The 21924-nt window shown below is 40.5% G+C and overlaps 2 protein-coding genes across 2 annotated transcripts; one reads left to right on the plus strand and one right to left on the minus strand.

The window, feature by feature from the left end:
- Positions 1-661: 661 nt before the first annotated feature.
- LOC117824626 (AF4/FMR2 family member 4-like) lies at positions 662-11014 on the minus strand. The gene is made up of 8 exons (XM_034700161.1): positions 10970-11014; positions 10260-10412; positions 8980-9114; positions 7669-7803; positions 4857-4991; positions 4444-4560; positions 1028-1106; positions 662-904 (listed from the first exon to the last, which is right to left on the minus strand). Exons 1-8 carry the CDS (start codon positions 10978-10980, stop codon positions 662-664), a joined length of 1008 nt encoding a protein of 335 aa, XP_034556052.1. The 5' UTR covers positions 10981-11014.
- Positions 11015-18128: 7114 nt separating this feature from the next.
- Positions 18129-21924, plus strand: LOC117824627 (Golgi-associated PDZ and coiled-coil motif-containing protein). The gene is made up of 4 exons (XM_034700162.1): positions 18129-18142; positions 19041-19206; positions 19294-19389; positions 21754-21924. Exons 1-4 carry the CDS (start codon positions 18129-18131, stop codon positions 21844-21846), a joined length of 369 nt encoding a protein of 122 aa, XP_034556053.1. The 3' UTR covers positions 21847-21924.

A 21924-nucleotide genomic window follows, 5' to 3' on the forward strand; every position in this document is an offset into this window, starting at 1 on the left:
TTTGGACCATGTGTGATCCACGCATCAATGGAAAAGTCAACATCATGGTGCACAATGACAAGTTTCAATTAGAGGTTAGCTGCTTATTAAAAACAGCAAGAATAATTTCATTTTCTGACAGAACTATTGGGTAATTCTCATTATAGACTTTCACAGACACTGGAAAACACCAGAGGCAGCAACGTGATGCCTGCACAGTCCGTGTAAAAAAGCTTTCAGACATTTACTAATGAAGAGTTGAAACAGACAGCTTCACTATTTATAAATTTAAACAGAAAACCCATCGCGTTGGTCCTTTCCTGCAAACCACTGGCCAGAGACAAAGCATCATTGAACATGCAGACACTGCTGAGAGTGAGGAGGAGTTTTCTTTTTCTAATCCTTTAAAGTAAAAGCAATATTGAAGCAGTATTGAACTAGTCCTCCTTGCTGTGTAAAGCTTTTTAAGGCTTTTCTTTTGACATGTGGAATGTTCTGTTATTGAGATACATAGAGGGGAATTTTGATTCACTGTGTTTTTTAGGGGGGGGGGGGGGGGGGGGGGGGGGGGCTGATATGTAAAATGAACCCAGCTGTGGTCTTTGACCCATGAACCAAACTGAACATTTAGATTTGTGATCCGCTGCACCTTAATCCATAATGGTTCCATTTATCCAGCAAGTTAAATCTTTAGAGAAAATGTCTTACTGCTCTGCAGACAGTGAGCCATCTCCTCCTGCTTCATTCTCTTCAGGAAGTCCACTGTGATCTGAAGAAATGCCTTTTCCCAGTTCCTTTGGTATTCATCTTCAACATCCCACCTTCCCTCATCGCTCTCTGAGTCTTCATGGTAATCTGAAATCAGAACCTTCCGGATCTTCTTTAGCTCCTTCCTCACAAAAGTGATAATGTTGTCTTCAAGCACCTGGAACAGAATATTTATTATACAAAAGACATAATTATGCTAGAATCATGAAAGTCAGATCTGCTGGTCAATAAAATGCAGCATGGAGAATCAACAGAACAGATTCAAAAGAAGTGTTCAGACCATAAATACAGACTCCATGTCTGTTTGATCCTGCTGGGCAGACTGACCACCAGTTGTCTTTGAGCTCTCCAGGACAACCCTGAGGAGGAATAATGATGATTTAGTCCACGTTTACTCTTTCCACATAGAGGCAAACACAAGGTAAAGACCTATTGAGTTCAAGTGTTGAGTAACTCCTTTGACCACATGGTTTCCTTTGACATTAAACTATCATCGTCACTATAGTTGTCAATGCTCATAGTTGTACTGCCAAACCAACCTGTCAATTATCATACTTTGCTGTTCATGCTAATACTTTTAACATCCCTACTGGCACTGTCAGAGGTGGGTAGAGTAAACTGAAACAGTACTCAAGTAAAAGTACTGTTACTTTACAATGATGTTACTCAAGTAGAAGTAAGAGTACTCATAAAAATAAGTACTTGAGTAAGAGTAAATAAGTAACTCAAGTAGAGAGTAACTTGTGAGTAGTATCATATATAAAATTGTATTGTATTGGAAACACCAATAACAATGTGAAGAGCACACTGCCTTTAATACAGTGATATAACCAGGAAAATGCCAAAATGAATGTTGTTAGGCATGGATTACATTCAAACATTAAAGAAAGAGAAGCTGCACTGTGCTCAAACTAATGTACTCACTTTCATTTTTTAAAACAAGCTGAAACTTCAAACTGTGTCTGAGATGTGATCAGAACACGAGACATTTAATGATCTATTCATCTATAATACTCTAACATTACAATAAAACAGATATCTATGCCTTCCAAACTTTATTTTAACCTTTAACTTATTTTCAGTACATCTTACTTAAAAACATTACTTGAAAGTACTGAAACATAGAACACTAAAGTGTGTAAAAAGGCCATGAACTCAGTCCTGAAGAATCTCTCTGAGGTGACTGTTGGGCTTCAGAAGCAGCTGTTTTTGTTAGCATGCTACCTTACTGCTCTTATAAGTTAGTTCAGATTACTTTCCAACATTTCTAACATGTTTTTAAGATTTAATGTTAACCAGTATGATCCTTAGCTTACCTCACTGATTACTAACTATAACATGCTTTTAAGATTTAACGTCTTTTTAAGATTTAATGTTAACCAGTATGATCCTTAGCTCACCTCACTGATTACTAACTATAACATGCTTTTAAGATTTAATGTCTTTTTAAGATTTAATTGTTCTATGTTGAAGCTCAAGACTTCCACCTTTTAGAACAGAGTAGGCAGCACATAATGTGTCTGTTGCTCCTCGTCATTTGGAAGTTATAAGAGAGTCTGGATGTTTATGGAGCCAAAACGATGACTTTAATGTTTGGTATTGAAAATAAAATTTGGCATTGAACACACACCCTGAAACTGAAAAAAGAAACATTGGCATTGAAACACTTGTATTGTAAAAAAATGTTAACGGCATCAAAACAGGTACTGCCATTGAAAACGTTTCACTGAAGTTAAAATCACACACATCTAATGTTATATCATTTCATTTCTATGACAGGTCTGTCAGACCTTGAACCATTAGATTTATTGCATTGTCCTGCACAAACACTGAAACTTCAGTTCTGTTTTTATTTAACTGGAGAATGTTTGTTGACATCCAGCTTTTGATTGCCTTGAGACAGTCTCCGAGGGAGCTTGTGCAGTTTGGATAGTTATTATTTAGTGGTATATATAATGTGAGTCATTGGAATAACTATGGAATGAGACGTTGTGTTGGCGAATTATAAGACCCAGAATTGAGCCCTGGGGTACCTCACAGGTGATGTCTTCTCTCAAGGACAGACTTTAGCCAGCCAAATGCAAGTCCAGAGATACCCACCAACTTTTCAAGACGATTAATTCAAATGTTGTGGTCTACTGCAGGGGTTCCCAAACTTTTCAGCCTGCGACCCCCAAAATATAGGTGCCAAAGATTCACGACCCCCACTGTCCGTCAAAGTGATTTAATGTGGCTTCATTTAGCTGGTCTGCAGAAAATTAACCTGCATGCGTGCGTGCGTGCGTGCGTGCGTGCGTGCGTGCGTGCGTGCGTGCGTGCGTGCGTGCGTGCGTGCGTGCGTGCGTGCGTCTGCGTATCAGAGCAGAACTCTGCCGTGAGCAATCCGAGAATTGTGAACGCGTGACCATGTAGAGACAGAAATGACATCCCGTCATGTAAATAAGATAAATAACATGAGGATATTTAGTCTGTTAAATGAAAGAACAAGATATAGACCTGATCTATGAGAGAGGGAACCTTGAATCACTTCTGCTTTGATCTGGCGCTCTACAGAAAATAAAATTAATTTGACTTTCAAGGGGAAACATTGTCCAGTATCAGGCTGAAGTCTTACACAGCATGCAGTATAAGACAAGTAATACACACTTTAAAAACACATCACCCAGGCTAAAGATGCACACAGCTACAGGACCACGGAACAACTCTGCTCTGCAACCAAAGAGGACACTCATGCTTCCCTCTCGTGCGAGCACGCGCTCACACACGCGCATACGTGAACCTATGAACCCAGTAGACCGTCGTATGGCAAAATATATATTTCCATATGAAGCACAGTTAAAACACATGTGACATGCTTTCAAATGGCATTTGTAGGCTTTCAGGGGGTCTCTTGTGTCAATTAAGGGGTCTCAGACCCCCCTAGAACCCCCGTAATTTGCACAGTGCTGTAGGGCCGTATGTGCAAAGGTAAAAGTAATCACTTGCTGCAGACTGAATGATTTGATCAGAAAGGCCAAATAATGTGTCATGCTATCCACAAAGAGGGCTGGTTTGAGTTCTGGATTGCTCTAAGGGGTCTAATTCAACAAAATAATCAACCAATCCATCAATCCATCAATCAACCAATCCATCAATCAACCAATCCATCAATCAACCAATCCATCAATCAACCAATCCATCAATCAACCAATCCATCAATCCATCAATCCATCAATCGTCCCAGTGCTAAAACCCAGTTGTCTCATTATTTGAGTGTGTGAGAGTGTTGCTATATATCAATCCCTCCTCCCTCTCAGCTGCTCACTGACTCCATTGGGCTAATGCTCATACAAGCTAAAACTGAAGTACTCGAGCTATTAAGCCCGTGATGACATGAGCTAATGCTAGCATACACTTGGGATAGCATATACTTGGGCTAGCATAAACACAACACAGTAATGAGTACTTTCAGTAGAAGAAGCCAGCTGGTTTACTAGCAAATGGAAAAAACTTCAGTGGTGTTTGAAATATTGGACTCCCTCTTCAATGATATTAAAAGGAAGAAGGCACAGACTTTCAGACATGTATCTGTTTCATTGGTACAACTCTTGGTATGGCTTTTGTGGTGGCAACAATGTCCATTCATTATTTGTTTTTGTACATTTTCTTAAAAGTTAAAGCTAACAAAGATATCTCTAAAAAAAAAGAATACTTTACCTCTTTGCAGCAGAGGGCTGTGGTCCTTTGAAATTAATGAAGCGGCCATTTGACCGGTCACTCTCCAAGGAAGCACAGCTGGACTCAGGTCCAGTAGTGGCTGGTCTCTTTTTGGGCCTGTTACACAAAGAGAAGACCACCAGGGATTAAAACTCATATAGTAGTCACTTTGCATCAGAAGAGAGCAGTTTAAGATTGGTCAACAAATGTATTTTCATTCTGTCATAGTTCAATTATTTTTATGTTTTTACTTGAACACATCAGGTCATATAGCTAAACCAGGACACAGTGTGTTGAATTATTGAAAGAGAGGAGGAACACTGTTTCAAGAAGAGGATTTGATCAAATCATCTTCTGGAAAAACTACTGTTAAAACATGGATCACATAAATTCTAATGTTATAAATACTTTACCTCTTTGCAGCAGAGGGCTGGGGTTCTTTGAAATTAATGATGTGGTCATTTGACCGGTCACTCTTCAAGGACACACAGCTGGACTCGGGTCCTGGCTCAGGTTCAGGTCCAGCAGATTCTGATTTCCTTTTGGTCCTATAAGACAGAGAGGAAGACCACCTGAGAAATGGTAACTATTTTCGAGTTGACTGGAACACAAAGCTGAATTATTTCATGCATGTGTTATTGGTTCATTTACATCTTGTAGATAGACCTCAACACTTGTGAAAACTGGAATCAATTCAAACAGAAGTACTGGGCAGTGAGGGCAAGGGCACAACAGATTACAATACTCAGAGATCACATTTTCAGTCATCTAACATTTCCACCCTTATGTTAGTCATGACTGTCACTGTGTATTTTACACATTGACCAACACAGTGCCTCTCAATGGATCTCCATCACATCCTCAATTTTCTGTTATGTACTTTTCTACTAATGTAATAGCTAATACAGGGGAGGAGATAAACTGGATTTCAATTTTCATTTCTAGTACTTCCAAAAAAATTGATGTCAGTATTCTGTCATTTAAAAGGTTGAACTGTTTCCATGACATACCTGTTACCCCCACCTAGGATCATTAACATTACAAACACAACACAGTGTTCGCTCTGCACTGAATTACAAGTCTGCTGTAATAAACCAAATCAAGTTCTGGTGCAACAGATTACAGCTGTACAGCCTCTTTTTCAAACCAATTAGATCATTCCAGAGATGAATGTCTGAGTGCATAAGTCTGGCTGGCCCATGCATGCTTTGAGTTAGTAAAAATTAAGAACATAAATAATACACAAACACAAGATTACTGTAAAAGCAACTTTGAAATAGTCCATATCATATTACTTTATTTATGTTGAATAATGTTAGTGGGTAGTAGGGCTTAACGATTCATTGATTTCTGATCAAAATTGTGATTTCAGACAGCGCGATCTTGTGATCGCCAAAGCTGAGTTTTTTTACAGCGCTCCTGACTGACCCAGGATCTGTTGTGTCAACTATTTTACACATACATGCCGTCTCCCTGCCATCCTGCCAAGCTCACCAATCAGAAGCGGCATGCTGCTCGTGGACAGGTCATGCTAACCAATCAGTATTAATCTGCTCCTTTTTGAAATGGCTTCAGCGGAACCAGAAGTGGAGTTAGGAGATTTAATCCCAAAGAAAAACAGCACGTTGGTCATCTGGGAGTATTTTGGGTCTGAGGCTGCAGACGTGCACCAGAAACAGGTACTGTGCAAAACCTGTCGCGCTACAGTTGCAACATCCAGCGAAAACACTAGTGTTGTAGTACTCGAGACCGGTCTTGGTTTCGAGACCGCTTATCTAAGGTCTCGGTCTCGTCTCGGAATCAAAAGCGTATTTACTCGGGTCTTGTCTCGGTCTCGGACTGGGTGGACTCCGTATTTTATATCAAGACCGGTCGAGACCACCACTGATGCTCTCTGTGTCCCTGTCATTGCTGGGATAAGAGAGAACCCCCCTTTCTCAATTCATTCATGTTTTCCAAACTGTTACAACCGTGACTTTTGCAGTGCTCCGGTGAGAGACACGCCCCTGCATCCATGCATTAATGAATGAGACAGACGACAGGGAGAGAGACTGTGTGTGTGCCCGTGACCAGAGATGTCTGCTAAGTTATTTAATTAAACAATAAATAGACATTCAATAACAAACTCTGGAGGCACACTGAGAGAAGGGCACAGCTAAATACCTGCCACAGGATTACCACAGTCAACACCTATAACCCAACAGATACAAACACTACAAATATTAGAAAATAGAAAATGTCAAATTTATCAAAATAAAAGGCTTAACAAAATAATCCTGCTCAGCTACGACCTCCTACCTCTCCTGAGATCACAGGCAACAGAAACACAGTTTATACTCTGATATAAAGTGAAAGTTAAACTAACGATGACCAAAACCAAACTGAAGGAGTGAAAAGTCTCTCCAAGCGAATCAAAAGAAAGGCAGCAAAGACAAAACCAAACCTTGTTTGTTGCTGTCAATTGTATTTAAAGTAAACTTAAATGAAGTAAACAGAAGTCTTTTATTTTGTTTAAAATAGATAGATATGGGATTCCCTCCCACACCTACTTCAACCAGGTTACCATCCCACAGCTGTACGAGGAGTGTAAAGAAAAAGTGTTAACAGAGCTGAAACATGTGGAGCAGCCACAACTACTGATATGTGGTCAAGCAGAACGACCAAACCGTCTCTTAGTTTGACTGTGTTGGACACAGGCTGCATCTTGGAATTGGTAAGTGTAAGGGTGTTTGTGTGTTTTTGTGTGTTTTCGTGTGTGTGTGTGTGTGTGTGTGTGTGTGTGTGTGTGTGTGTGTGTGTGTGTGTGTGTGTGTGTGTGTGTGTGTGTGTGTGTGTGTGTGCGTTGGTGCTAATTAATTTATTTCACTGATGCTTGATTTGAAGAAAATCATGAATCGAATTGAAATCACAATATCTGCCAGAAAAATTGCACTTACATCTTTTCCTAAAATCATTCAGCCCTAGTGGGAAGCATGTTACTGAGATGCATGGAGATGCTTTGGAAAGATAAAAATTCAGTTTCCATGGATCATGTGCTGAAGGGAGTTCCCAATCCTGGATCAACTGATCCATTGCCCCTCTAGTAGGAAGCAATATTTGAAATTAAAAAGTCAGTGAGAAGCATGATTCTAAAATCAACAAATAAACAGGATCAATAAAACTTCTTAGAAATAAGAGCAGTTAAAACATGAATCAATGAAATTTTTAATGTTCTTAACACTTTACCTCTTTGCAGCAGAGGACTGTGGTTCTTTGAAATTAATGAAGCGGCCATTTGACCGGTCACTCTTCAAGGACACACAGCTGGACTCGGGTCCTGGCTCAGGATCAGGTCCAGAAGATTCTGATTTCCTTTTGGTCCTATAAGACAGAGAGGAAGACCACCAGAGAAATGGTAACTATTTTCGAGTTGACTGGAACACAAAGCTGAATTATTTCATGCATGTGTTATTGGTTCATTTACATCTTGTAGATAGACCTCAACACTTGTGAAAACTGGAATCAAGTCAAAATGGAAGCACTGGGCAGTGAGGGCAAGGGCACAACAGATTACAATACTCAGAGATCACATTTTCAGTCATCTAACATTTCCACCCTTATGTTAGTCATGACTGTCACTGTGTATTTTACACATTGACCAACACAGTGCCTCTCAATGGATCTCCATCACATCCTCAATTTTCTGTTATGTACTTTTCTATTTATGTAATAGCTAATACAGGGGAGAAGATAAACTGGATTTCAATTTTCATTTCTGGTACTTCCAAAAAATTTGATGTCAGTATTCTGTCATTTAAAAGGTTGAACTGTTTCCATGACATACCTGTTACCCCCACCTAGGATCATTAACATTACAAACACAACACAGTGTTCCCTCTGCACTGAATTACAAGTCTGCTGTAATAAACCAAATCAAGTTCTGGTGCAACAGATTACAGCTGATCTGTGATCCATTCAGACCCCCCTGCATGGTTTGAACCACGTGTGATCAGTGGACAATGGGAAATGTAACAACAGGTATGATAAGAAGTTGAAACTTTGACTGTGTCTCCAAGCACTCGCCTCTTTTACAAACCAATTAGATCATTCCAGAGATGAATGTCTGAGTGCATAAGTCTGGCTGGCCCATGCATGCTTTGAGTTAGTAAAAATTAAGAACATAAATAATACACAAACACAAGATTACTGTAAAAGCAATTCTGAAATAGTCCATATCATATTAATGTATCATGTTGAATGAAAATTTGTTGAATAATCTAGTGGGAAGCATGTTATTGAGATGCATGGAGATGCTTTGGAAAGATAAAAATTCAGTTTCCATGGATCATGTTCTGAAGGGAGTTGTGATGGGGGGTCAACACTAATCCTGGATCAACTGATCCATTGCCCCTCTAGTAGGAAGCAATACTTGAAATTAAAAAGTCAGTGAAGAGCATGATTCTAAAATAAACAAATAAACAGGATCAATAAAACTTCTTGGAAACAAGAGCAGTTAAAACATGAATCAATGACATTTTAATGTTATAAATACTTTACCTCTTTGCATCAGAGGGCTGTGGTCCTTTGAAATTAATGAAGCGGTCATTTGACCGGTCGCTCTTCAAGGACACACAGCTGGACTCGGGTCCTGGCTCAGGATCAGGTCCAGCAGATTCTGATTTCCTTTTGGTCCTATAAGACAGAGAAAAGACCACCTGAGAAATGGTAACTATTTTCGAGTTGACTGGAACACAAAGCTGAATTATTTCATGCATGTGTTATTGGTTCATTTACATCTTGTAGATAGACCTCAACACTTGTGAAAACTGGAATCAAGTCAAATGGAAGTACTGGGCAGTGAGGGCAAGGGCACAACAGATTACAATACTCAGAGATCACATTTTCAGTCATCTAACATTTCCACCCTTATGTTAGTCATGACTGTCACTGTGTATTTTACACATTGACCAACACAGTGCCTCTCAATGGATCTCCATCACATCCTCAATTTTCTGTTATGTACTTTTCTACTTATGTAATAGCTAATACAGGGGAGGAGATAAACTGGATTTCAATTTTCATTTCTAGTACTTCCAAAAAATTTGATGTCAGTATTCTGTCATTTAAAAGGTTGAACTGTTTCCATGACATACCTGTTACCCCCACCTAGGATCATTAACATTACAAACACAACACAGTGTTCCCTCTGCACTGAATTACAAGTCTGCTGTAATAAACCAAATCAAGTTCTGGTGCAACAGATTACAGCTGATCTGTGATCCATTCAGACCCCCCTGCATGGTTTGAACCACGTGTGATCAGTGGACAATGAGAAATGTAACAACAGGTATGATAAGAAGTTGAAACTTTGACTGTGTCTCAAAGCACTCGCCTCTTTTACAAACCAATTAGATCATTCCAGAGATGAATGTCTGAGTGCATAAGTCTGGCTGGCCCATGCATGCTTTGAGTTAGTAAAAATTAAGAACATAAATAATACACAAACACAAGATTACTGTAAAAGCAATTCTGAAATAGTCCATATCATATTAATGTATCATGTTGAATGAAAGTTTGTTGAATAATCTAGTGGGAAGCATGTTACTGAGATGCATGGAGATGCTTTGGGATGATAAAAATTCAGTTTCCATGGATCATGTGCTGAAGGGAGTTGTGATAGATGATCCATTGCCCCTCTAGTAGGAAGCAATATTTGAAATTAAAAAGTCAGTGAAGAGCATGAAAAATAAACAAATAAACAGGATCAATAAAACTTCTTGGAGATAAGAGCAGTTAAAACATGAATCAATGACATTTTAATGTACTTAACACTTTACCTCTTTGCAGCAGAGGACTGTGGTCCTTTGAAATTAATGAAGCGGTCATTTGACCGGTCGCTCTTCAAGGACACACAGCTGGACTCGGGTCCTGGCTCAGGATCAGGTCCAGGCTGAGATTTAGGAGCAGTAGAGGCTGGTCTGCCTTTGGTGCTATAAGACAGATAAGTAGACCACCAGGGAAGCAGATTCAGTTTGGGGTTCTACTTTCCTAATTTTACGTTACATAGTGGTCAAAAACATTTTTACCACCATTCATGTAAAAATGGTTTGACCCTTTCCCGTGTGCATTCCAAAGTTCTCCTGCTAACCACCTCCTCCTTTCACTGTGGACTGTGACAGAAATCAGGAGCATCAAAAACGAAGAGAGAAAAGGAGAAAAGATGGGTGTGTGGGAATTTATGGGCAATTTTTGCTTTGAAGATTTGAAGTGGAAAACAGAGCCGGTACTTGCGAGCAGATTTCAGCCTAGTGGACACAAACATTGTTCTAGCAACAAAAACTGATGGAGACAGAAATTGGAAATCAGTGTTGGTATTTGTTCTTCCTTTGTTATCTGTAGTCATGTCCCTTGTGTGCCATGTCTTGTGTTCTTTGCATTTTGGATCCTCTGTCTCCACCTCCAGCACACACAAAGAGCTGTGAATGTGAATAATGAATAATGATGATGAGTAATTTGGCTCATGGACAAGTAAAGATTCAGGTCTCACCTCTGACTCATTCTGCTGATTCAGCTCACACACACACGTTCATCTGCAGGGGAAACACAAACCATCCATCAAACATCAGCTGAAAACATCCTTTCTATCAGCTGTCATACTGTACAGTCTGCAAATAATACAGAACATTTAAGAAACCGTGCCAAAGGGCCCTCTTGGATTCCGCTATTCAGCTTATTTTCGGCGGTTGAATGAACGCAAAAAGAGGAAGTGTGAGTGTGCCGTCAGAGGTTGTCATAACAGCTGGTACAAACAAAAGAAGTTCTTAGTAGAGGAGTGTTACGATCACTGATCATGAAACAGAGCTGTAATGTGGACGTGAAGCAACATACGACAGGACTGCCAACTTTGAGAGTCTGGCTGGAGTGAGATTTTTGAGACATGGACCTCATCACATGCACTTATTTTGATAACACGTGGATTTGACATAAGACTGCACAGTGGTGTCCTCAGGCTGTTTGAGAGGCAGAGGTGAGGAAAACAGAAAGAGCACTTCCATTCAAACCACTCATACTGCAACTTTGAGCATCTAACACTTAACTCCTGCATTCTGGTGAATATTATGTGACCTTTTGTGTAGGAAATGAATATAAATCAGAGGTAAAAAAATTTACTGATTAAACACTTAAATCAATAAACACTTTCTGGTTTGTTAAACTGAACTCAAAGTTAAACCTGTGTCAGTCAGGGGTCCCGATCATTCAGGTAGAGATAACAGCGATAGCTAAAATAAGGGAGGCTCTGCAGCCTTTTTGTTTTTACTACAGTAGTTAGACTAAAGTACATTCATTGTGTTGCTAGTGTATGGCATAAGGTCACTATTTGACAGGTAGTGGAAATTTTAAGGTGGAATATTTTCTGTCACATTACTCATGTCATGTATCAATCAAGCCACCTTAAATGTCAAAACCGTAACAGACCATCGTGTTCGTTTCTAATATTCTCTAGTTCATTACTTGCCTCTGACAGATCAGAGTCACAGTAGGGCAGATCAGAATCATATGCTGAGCTGATCTATCAACACAGTTATTTAGCACGCCTCTGTGCTTTTAAAGTTACACATCATATCAATCAATTATCAATTATCCTTGTAAGTAATTTTAGGACACTTCTTCATGTCATCCTCCCAGGCTCTAACACTGCCCGGATGTGTCAACGAGTTACCATTACAGCTTTTAATTGAACTTTGAAAATATTCCAAAGACGTTTCTGAAGATATTTGTCAAGCTACGCAACGACAGATATTATGTACCAGATGTCTGGCACAAAATGCAGAAGTACAGAATAGCTTTACTTCCGGACACAGAAATAAGGTGAATTAACTTTGAAATGTCCCTGGTCTGATGCCCTTTCAGTGGAAAGCTGCATACAAATCTGCCCTCTGGATGAACTTCTGTTGAACTTAATGTAGAAAAATTCCCTTTGGATGCCCCTCTAGTGAATTACATTTTTTTAAAAAGGGCTCATTGGATGCCCTTGTAGAAAATTATATTATGTTAATCATATAATACAGAAATATATCAATAGTTTTTTTCAATTTCCACCATGATGCAGGAATTAAGTGTTAAATGCTCAAAATGTTCTGGAGGACTCCCAAACCCCCCTCTTGTTACCTCTGCATCAGTACATTTAAATTCACCCTAAACTGTGAGTACCAGGGGTTTGAAAAGAGGTGCCCCCCTCCACTTTTTTGCCCCTGCCCCTCAAACAGCCTGAGTACGCCACTGATCATCCACACAGTGCCCACTGTCACCCACAGCTATGGACAACATGTAGATTCTTCTTTAAATAAAAGAGTTTTATAAACCATCTCCTAAAATTAAACATCAACTATGAACTTGTCAAAAGCAAAATACTATGAGAACAAAACTGTACAGTCTGGAGTTATGAAGAGGAGGCTGAACCTGTGAGGCCTCCACTTAAAACCAGTTTAAACTGGTTTCTATTCTAGTTTCATAGAATAACAGCAGACCACAGTTTTAAAACTATCGGTTTTTATTTACAGTCTATGGTTTAAACTGGTTTCAGTGTTTCCCCTACCATTATACAGGGGGGTCGGGGCGCCCCCGACCCCCCCCAAACAGCGGCCCCCGCCCTCCTTGGAAGTTCAGTAAATTGTATTTTCTATATAGCGCCAGATCACAGCAGAAGTAATTGAGGGTTACCTCTTTTATAGATCAGGTCTTAAACTTGTTCTTTTATTAAACAGACTAAATATCCTTCTGTTATTTCTCTTATTTACATGACGGGATGTCATTATGATCATCTGCTCTCTGTATCACATGCAGCGTTCCGCTCCATGCGCACACAGACACAAACACGTGCGCTCACATACACACATCACAGCACAACGATACGATCAATGTTCATCTACAACTCGGTCTTTCAAGACGAAAACGAGACTATGACGAGCTCAAGTGCATCACTGATAATACAAACTCAGATGAAAACTTTAGTGGCGGACCGTCGGACATTAAGAGTTCATATTTTCCCCGCTGTGCATCTAATCTTAAGAAATGAAAGCTATGCATTCCTGTGACAGGCTGAGTTATTATCTGAGGGGTGCAGTGTTAGCTTGGTCTCTACCTGCAGCAGGTGTGCTGTGTGAACCAGTCTCCTCTTCATTGAGGGTTTTTACCCCCCCGGTGTGCGTTAGTGACAAAGACACAACCGGGGGACGTCTGTTTAATATTTGACGTCTTTGCCGCTCTCACCGTAAAAAGCTCCACGTCTACAGCTTGATTTAATCCAGTTTGGTGATACATCAGACACATTTAGTAAGTTTGGATCAACTCCTTGGCATCAAAGAGTGCCGTGAGCTGACTGTTTGTCCAGAGGTCCAGAGCTCATGTTACTGCAGGTGCATTCAGGGACGGTCGTAATAGTGCAATGCAGACCTTTATTTTGCGTTCATGGCATTTTTATTTGAATCAAGAGAATTAGATATAGTGTTCACATGAAGAATGTTTTCTTTTGACTTTTTTGCAGGCTAGATTATTGAATAACAGCACACCACAGTTTTAAAACTATCGGTTATTAATTTTCTTTCTTTAAATCTTCCCCTGGCAAGTTACACATGTAGGGAAGTCAAATGTAAATGCCTTCCTCTCCGAATTGAACAGCAGAGAGGAGAGGGAGACAAAATAATATACTGAGAACAAAGTCAAACAACCAGACTATAAGATTAAACATTACTTTAAAACACAAATCCTTTAAAACACCGACAGTCTGAATAACATGGAACAATTCCCTGTAATCGGTTACTGTACTTCTGTTTCTTCAAACAAGGAAGTGACACATTTCCGGGTGTGTGTTTCTCTAAGTCACAGTAAAGTTATTGAATTTGTAACAAACTTATTTTGTTTTGCTCTCCGCCGTCCCCTGAGTGCTTCCTCTTACCGCCTCCATGTTAAACACTGATAATAAACCGACTTTAATCCTGTTTACCCATCAAACTCAAAACGTGATCAAATGTGACGCAGTTATTTTTCAGAGCAGATTTTAGAGGACTCCGTTCACAGTTCACCATAAACTCCGAGTTCAGAGTCTGGATGGAGTTTAACTTTTTCCTTTTGTAGTAAAACAGAAATAACGTGTGAAAAATGACAACTTTAAACGAGTTGCTTACCTTAAACTGGTGGATTCAGCTGCAGAGTAAACAACCTGACGACACGAGAAAGTGAAAGTAAACTGTAGCTGCTTGAAGGTTACGTCAGAACGTGTGGGGGTGGTGGGGTTCATTTCAGCTCACTTTACTTTGCTCATTTCCTCCTTTTAGCAGCTGATTGTGTTTGTGTTATTTGGCGCTCTGCCTGGGTCATATCTGAAAAGGAGCCACCAGAGATTAAAGGGATATTTCAGTGTTTATGAAGTGGGGTTGTATGATTTTTAAATCACTAATAACTGTAGGTATGGAGCTATTATTGTTGCAAAAGTATTTGTAAATGTGTATTAGGATCCACAAATGCGTATACAGACTGACAAATACGTAGCCTACACAGATTCACATATACGTTCACAGATTCACAAATGCATAAACATATCTACAAATATGTAAACATATTCACAAATGTTTACATGAATCCAAAAACCTGAACACAGACCCATGGCCGTGGGAGGTAGGGGTGCTGTTGGAAAAGGCATCACACAATCTTTTCTGGATGCATAAATTCATTGAATAAATACATTAATTAAAGCAATAAAGCAGTTTTTTAAATTATTTTAATTGTGTCATATTCTGAAAATGTAATGCCTGAGGAAGATTTGAGAAATAATTATAGCAATTTTAAATAATTATTCATTTTAAAATAACCCGATGCCTGGGCCCTGTGTGTGTGCGTGCTTAAAAACTGAAGGTATTTGGATAAGTTCTGTTCAATGCACGCTACAGCCTTTTGGGTCTGTTTTACCAGGTTTGGCTTGTATGCTCTTTGCTGTACAACAGGGTATGGAGGTTGCAAGCAAGCAGCAACCTCCGGTCTAAAAATATGAGTCAATGCGGAAGTGTTTAAAGCTGCAGTTCATCGAGGATCCGCTTGAGGCTGGCTCCGGAAGTACCGGAAGTCACATACACATGAATGGGAAAAAGACGATCTTTGCAGCACTAATAAACATGTTTACAGCCTGGTACAAAAGATGAGTGTAGTCTGAATAGCTCATTTCTCGATGTCCTCTCACTGTGAGGGGGGTGAATTTTTTTGTAACGCGTCAATTTCGAAGATATTACTACTCTTCCAATGAGAGGCACAGCTGCCTGCAGGAACACTGCAGCTGTTGGCTAGGAGGCTCAAAGCCCGCCTCTGTATGTCACACTGGCTCGACAGAAGCAATATGGCTGCCGCTGCCGATTGGCTTCAAAACAGCGATTCAGAAACAGATGGGTGACGTCACGGATACTACGTCCATATTTTATACAGTCTATGGTTGCAAGTCGGGCATTTGATACATATTATAGTAGCCTGTATTATATTTGTTATTGATGTGAATTTAGAATGAAAAGTTCTCTTGAAAGCTTGTATTCAAACCAGATAAATAAAAATAAAATGTATGTGTGCGATAGCCTATCAGTTGCATACGTAACGCAAATGCAAAAAGAAAAAAAAATTGCACCTCTTACTACAGCAGCCCCACCTTAAAAGGAACCCCGACTGTGGGGACTAATAGGCATAAATCTGCTTTAATGTTTGTCTCATACTAGAATGCTTTGTTAAATAGACATGAAGAATTGTTATTTCTTTAAAAAGTGAAATTTATAACACATATTCTAACCTACGAGCGCAGCCATTGTTTTACTAGCGCAATGCATGCTGGGTTGATGACTTGTAATGGTTGCATCGTGCAGAGCCTCTGGTTTTCGCCGTGTTTACTCGCTGGCTTTCAGGAGCGTGAAAACCATAATAATGCCACACTGTGGTGCGTTTGGGTGTAATATCCAGTCGAAGGGAAACAAGGGGACTGGTGTAAGTCTACACAGCTTTCCAAGAGACACAAAGAGAAGAAAGGAGTGGGAAATTGCTCGTGGACGTACACAACTTCCGAAGGACCGGCGGCTATGTTCTCGCCACTTCACTCCAGATGCATTTGATGCATTTAGCCGACCCACGCTGGTGAAAGAGCTCACAGGTGCTGCTAGTTATTAACGGAGACTGAAGCCAAATGCTGTGCCGTCAGTTTTCGTTCATAAACAGACAAAATGCCCACGGGAAAAAAAGAGTGAAGTCCGCTCGAGGAAACGCCATAGGCAGGAGACGCTGGATGTGCTCCTGTGGGGATGTCAACATCCCGCACCTGCAGATGTAGCCTCTGATGGCAAACCATCGGCAGGTGCAGGACCAAGACCACGACCACGATCACGATCACGATCACGATCACGATCACGATCACAGAGGAAGCTGACAACGATTCCCCCGATCAGTCAACACAGCAGTCTGTAAGTGTACAGTGTTCTCCAAATAAGAGTGATGTCGCAACTCAGACGGAAAACACACATCTGATGCAGCGGTACAGTGGCCAGCTGATGCGCACCAACTTATTACTCAAGACCACGTTTCTGCTGCTAATTGTGAAAATGAGCTGAAAAAACAGTTTCAGGAGGACAGTGAGTCTCTGGATCTTTTCCTCTCAGATGATGACTTTTTCAGCGAGGGCAGTCAGCCACTGTACAATAGGACTGTCAACGAATATTCTAAATTTGAATATATATTCGAATGTTTAAAAAAAACGGAGATTCGATTGTGAAAATTAATATTTGATTGTGGGAAAAAACACATTGGCGGTTGCTTTGCGAGCGGGCGCACTGCATGACAGGTCAGGGACAGGTCACAGGAGTCACACATGCACAGCGTGAAGCAGACGGCAGAGAGAAATCTTTCCGTCCCCGGATCCTCAGTGCGCTCTGAACGCATCTTTTCCTCCGCTGGGAACATAGTGAATAAAAAGAGATCTGTCCTCTTCACATGTGGACTGTCTCGTGTTTTTGACAAATAACCTGTCAGGCCTAAGACCCTACATTGACAGTGGACTAAAAGAGCCCGACAATCAGTGACCCTGGGATAAAATGCAGTTTTTCCTCTTTTTTTTATACAAGCGCCAAGAATGTAAGTGGACTACTTTTTCATTTTTAACTTTAACTTCAATTAATGTTAATAATATTTGCTTCAACCACTGAATGAAGCCTGCCTATATTAGGGACAAGAGTCGGGACCTTTAATTGCTCGCACAAGTCTTGTTCAGCACTCACTCATAGAGGGGAGGGGGGCGGGCGAGAGGTCTCCGGTCTTAAAAGTGTTACGGTATAGACCATTAGGTCATTTACTTGTTTTGTAATGTGTAGGTATGTTTCAGGCATGTTATATCTGAAATAAAAATACATATACAAGTAGTTATGTCTCCTTGTATTAGTTTGTCCACCTGTTATTGACATAATGCGCAAATATAAATATTCCAATGGTTCGAACCTATGGGATTTTTTAGAGCGACTATTTAAACGTCATTTTGGAGCAATTTTGACAGCCCTACTGTACAGACAGTCTGATCTGGAATATAACTTCACAGAGCACCCAGGAATCACATGCTTCAGCTGGCATGAAGAAAACAGACTGTTGCAACCAAATGACGTCACTACCCTAACATCATTGCGACGCAAAGAACAATGGCGGCCTACGAGTGAAAATATTTGTTCCAGTTTTATACAAACTAAGATATTTTCAGAGATTTTATTATCGTTTTTATATAGCTGATACAAACATTGATCATATAGGAAAATACGTTTTGGTAGCTAGGGTTCCTTTTAAAGAGACGGAACATTTTTAACAGAAACAAAACAACAAACGACAGATTCTGACGGAAAGTTTTGGTAGAGAGAAACGGACTGCTGTCAAGCCAGCCTTCACATCATTCTGCAGTGCACATGTAGAACAGGCATTACAGTAACGTAACCACAGTCATTTCATCTCCCTCGATCACTTCCTGATCACTTCCTGTATTTGGTACGTTGTAAATTTGCTTTGGCCTTGATAAAAGTCTTTGGTAATGTAATTCTGTAATTTGTCTCCAACTTTGTAAAGGTGTTTCATCCTTTGTAAATTTGCACTGCACTTCCCAGCCACTGTGCTATCTACTCTGACACAGATTTTTTGTTTCATCATAAAAGTTCATTTTATGTAATCTCAGTCCGGTTTCTATTCTTCTTGAAGTATCAGCGATACAACCAATGTTTCTCCTCTCTTTATCTTTTTCAAAGTAGGAAAAAAACTCATAAAAACTCAAAGTTTCTGTCACAGTTTGACAACCTCAAAGTTAAAGTGTGCCACTCTGCCCCCTGGAGGAGTATCCATGCATAGCATGTATCTAGTTGTATCAGAAAAAAGTCATGAAACAGGATCTAGAGGTCTCAAAAGCTTGTACATGAAATATGAGTCAATTCAAGTTTGGAATAATAATCTCCAAATCAACAAACATGAGTTTAATGTTTACTTGTAGCACTCAGATTAATCACGGGTAAGACCAAGGCGGACTACCTGTCACCTGCTCTGACAACAGATTGTTTGGGTGTGTGTTTCAGGGTGCAGCAGATCCAGCTGCTGGGTCGGGACATGAAGGGACCAGCTCACGACAAACTGTGGAACCAGCTGGAGGCTGAGATCCACCTGCACCGCCACAAGACCGTCATCAGGGCGTGTCGAGGACACAATGACCCAAAGAAACCCCAGCCCTCCCCTGTGGGACACGTGAGTGTTGGACGACACAGCTGGTCAAAGCGTTAAGTCCTTGTATTTCTGCTGAGTTTGTTGAGACGTGTTTAAACGTCTCCACAGGATCCAGACATGCTGAAGAAGACGCAGGGAGTCGGACCCATCAGAAAGGTGGCGCTGGTCAAAGAGGACCATGAGGGGCTGGGGATCTCCATCACAGTAAGAGCTCACTGTGCCTCTCTTTTCGTAAAGCCTCTGGTAACCCAAATCAAAACAAACCTTTTAACTATGATATTCATAGTCACATGTACATACTGTTATATATATTTAAATATTAGATCTGAACTTTAATCCATTTTTTAAGCATATTCAGTTTTTGATAACGTTCTTACGCTAGGTTAAAGTGGGCGGGGCTAACTGATATTTCTGACAACATAAATATCTAATCAATCATAAATGAATCACTGAGTCACGTGCACACATCCGAACTCCTCTGTGTGTTGCTTTAGCCTACTGTTAGCTTGTTTTCTAATCCCGTACTGCCTGTAATCTGTCTGCATAGCTGTCTCTCTGATCTTAAGAGATTCCTTTACTCGTCGCACAACGGGGAAATTCAAGAAATTGCACCGCTGTGCTCGTGTGTCCCTGTCTGCACATCCACCGCTGAAGGTGACAGCTTGTTGTCATTCTTCTATTTTCTACCAGGGGTAGATAATCTCCCCCCTAAAAAGCCCCTGCTAGGGGGGTACTACTTGTTAAAGGCCCCTGGGCTTTCTGGGGCAGGGCCTGCAATGCTGAACGTGTCTGATTGGTAGATTAACCGCCGTCCACAATAACATCACACACATCTGTGATTCACTTGATTTCTCTTTCTTTCATTAGTTTTTATTTGTTCTATCTTTTTTGTATGTGTGTGTACTTTTCAAAAGAAGAAGCTGTGATTCTCTTGATTTAGCAGCTTGTAACAGTAGTCTTCTCTCAGCCCACCGTGAATGTGTCTCTCCCGGTGTTACAGTTTTAAAAGTGACCCTGTAAACTGGAGACCTTCAGCTGAACGTGTCAGTGTTTGTGGAGTTTACACAGCTGTTGAAACACAGAGGGAGTTCCTGGGAATGTAAACTAGTTTAGTTTTTATTAAGATTTCAAAATATCCTCATCAGATATTTAATGATCGTCTAAAGACGTTTAGTAGGGATGCATCTGGCTGAAAGTCTCCAGTTAACGGGGTCGCAGTTTAAACCAAAACACTGGTCGATCTCTGCCACGGCTTTTTGAGTTCAAAAGGATTTTAAAGCCGTGTTGAAACGTCTTTGCTACTCGCGCTTATCTCCTCTCACGTGTTGATTCAGTGAATCCATCTGTGATGAAATATAGCACCATCTAAAACAGCGCCAGCTCAGTCTCTTCATGCTAACAGGCTAACTGCTGTGTTGCTCATAATGATACCTCCCTGTCCATCTGCTTCTATGGTGTCATCTGTGATCAGTTGAAACGCAGACAACAATGGGGGCACAGGAACCTTTTAGTTCAGGGGAAAGAAGTTCTGGGGGCTAAAAGACTCTATATATATATATATATATATATATATATATATATATATATATATATATATATATATATTAAGACATGGAGACGAGACTTCCAGTAGCCATTGTCCTTTAGTGGTAATCATGACAACAAACAATCACGAACCTACATCTGGTTACAACAGACAAACACAATCGAGCACCGAGCGCTCGATCGAAATACATCACATAGTTATTTTATATATGATGGTGATTAAAGTGATTCCAACAGCCTTATGCTACGATATCTTAACGTTAGGCAGGCATATCTGATCATGTGCAATTTGTGTTCATGTTTTATGCATTCTCTTATCATAAAAATAGTGCTGTACCATGTTTAAATGGGAATTTAAACAGCATGTCCAATCTGGGGACCTCCAGCTAAGGGCTTGAAAACTCTGCTTCAGACACCAATGGGTGATGGCACTGAGACTATGTTAATATTTCAAACAGTCTATGGTACAATCATTTAAATAATGCTAAGTGATATGAAAAGTTACCAAACAAGGGTCAACCTATGTTATATTTGGTTGATACATGAAACACCTTAAATATGTTCAGTCTAGACATGGTTTTACATGAGGAGCTGTTCTTGACCCTAAAGAGTTGGCTCATTTAACTGAGCTGAACCAAATGACTTGATCACAGAACAGAGCTGAACCGCCCATCCCTGTATAAGCTCTGCAGAGGAGTGTTAAGAAAATAAGCATTGCCAGCGCGACAAATGGCATCAGTTGACGAAGCCCTGAATGGGGACGAAAAGGATTTGGAATATGCTGCTAGACCTGACTGGGAACCAGTGAAGGCGGATGGGGCTGGTTATGATGAGGTGTTACCAGGGATCAAACTGGGTGCAAATCTTGGCAGCTGAGTCTGTATGTTCTTGTGCATGTCCAGGGCTTTGCTTGGTAGGCATTGCAATAATCCAGGCTAGAGATGAAAACAGGCTGTGGTGATACCCTTACTACATTTTTGTCCAGTCAACACAAAATTCCCAGTAATGGCCAAATTCCTCCAGATCTGGCCAGGCCTGGAATCAACAGGTCAGGGGTTTTCAGAGGACCAGAAAGACAACATGGATGAGGAGAGGAGGAGGAGAATCCTTGATTGAGTGAAAACCTTGGTCACATGACTCCGGCTGTCCGGCAGTCCTGCTCCTTGCTGCGTTACAAAAAAGCAGCCGGTGGGT

Source organism: Notolabrus celidotus, chromosome 13 (assembly GCF_009762535.1).
Source record: "Notolabrus celidotus isolate fNotCel1 chromosome 13, fNotCel1.pri, whole genome shotgun sequence".
NCBI lineage: Eukaryota > Metazoa > Chordata > Actinopteri > Labriformes > Labridae > Notolabrus > Notolabrus celidotus.

Bases quoted from the DNA above. Each gene is read 5' to 3' on its own strand.
- LOC117824627 (XM_034700162.1), top strand. The intron at 19,207-19,293 runs GTGAGTGTTGGA...ACGTCTCCACAG, and splicing joins AGCCCTCCCCTGTGGGACAC to GATCCAGACATGCTGAAGAA. The intron at 19,390-21,753 runs GTAAGAGCTCAC...AAATTCCTCCAG, and splicing joins GGCTGGGGATCTCCATCACA to ATCTGGCCAGGCCTGGAATC.
- LOC117824626 (XM_034700161.1), bottom strand. The intron at 9,115-10,259 runs GTAAAGTGTTAA...TCTGTCTTATAG, and splicing joins CAGTCCTCTGCTGCAAAGAG to GACCAAAAGGAAATCAGAAT. The intron at 4,561-4,856 runs GTAAAGTATTTA...TTTGTGTAACAG, and splicing joins CAGCCCTCTGCTGCAAAGAG to GCCCAAAAAGAGACCAGCCA.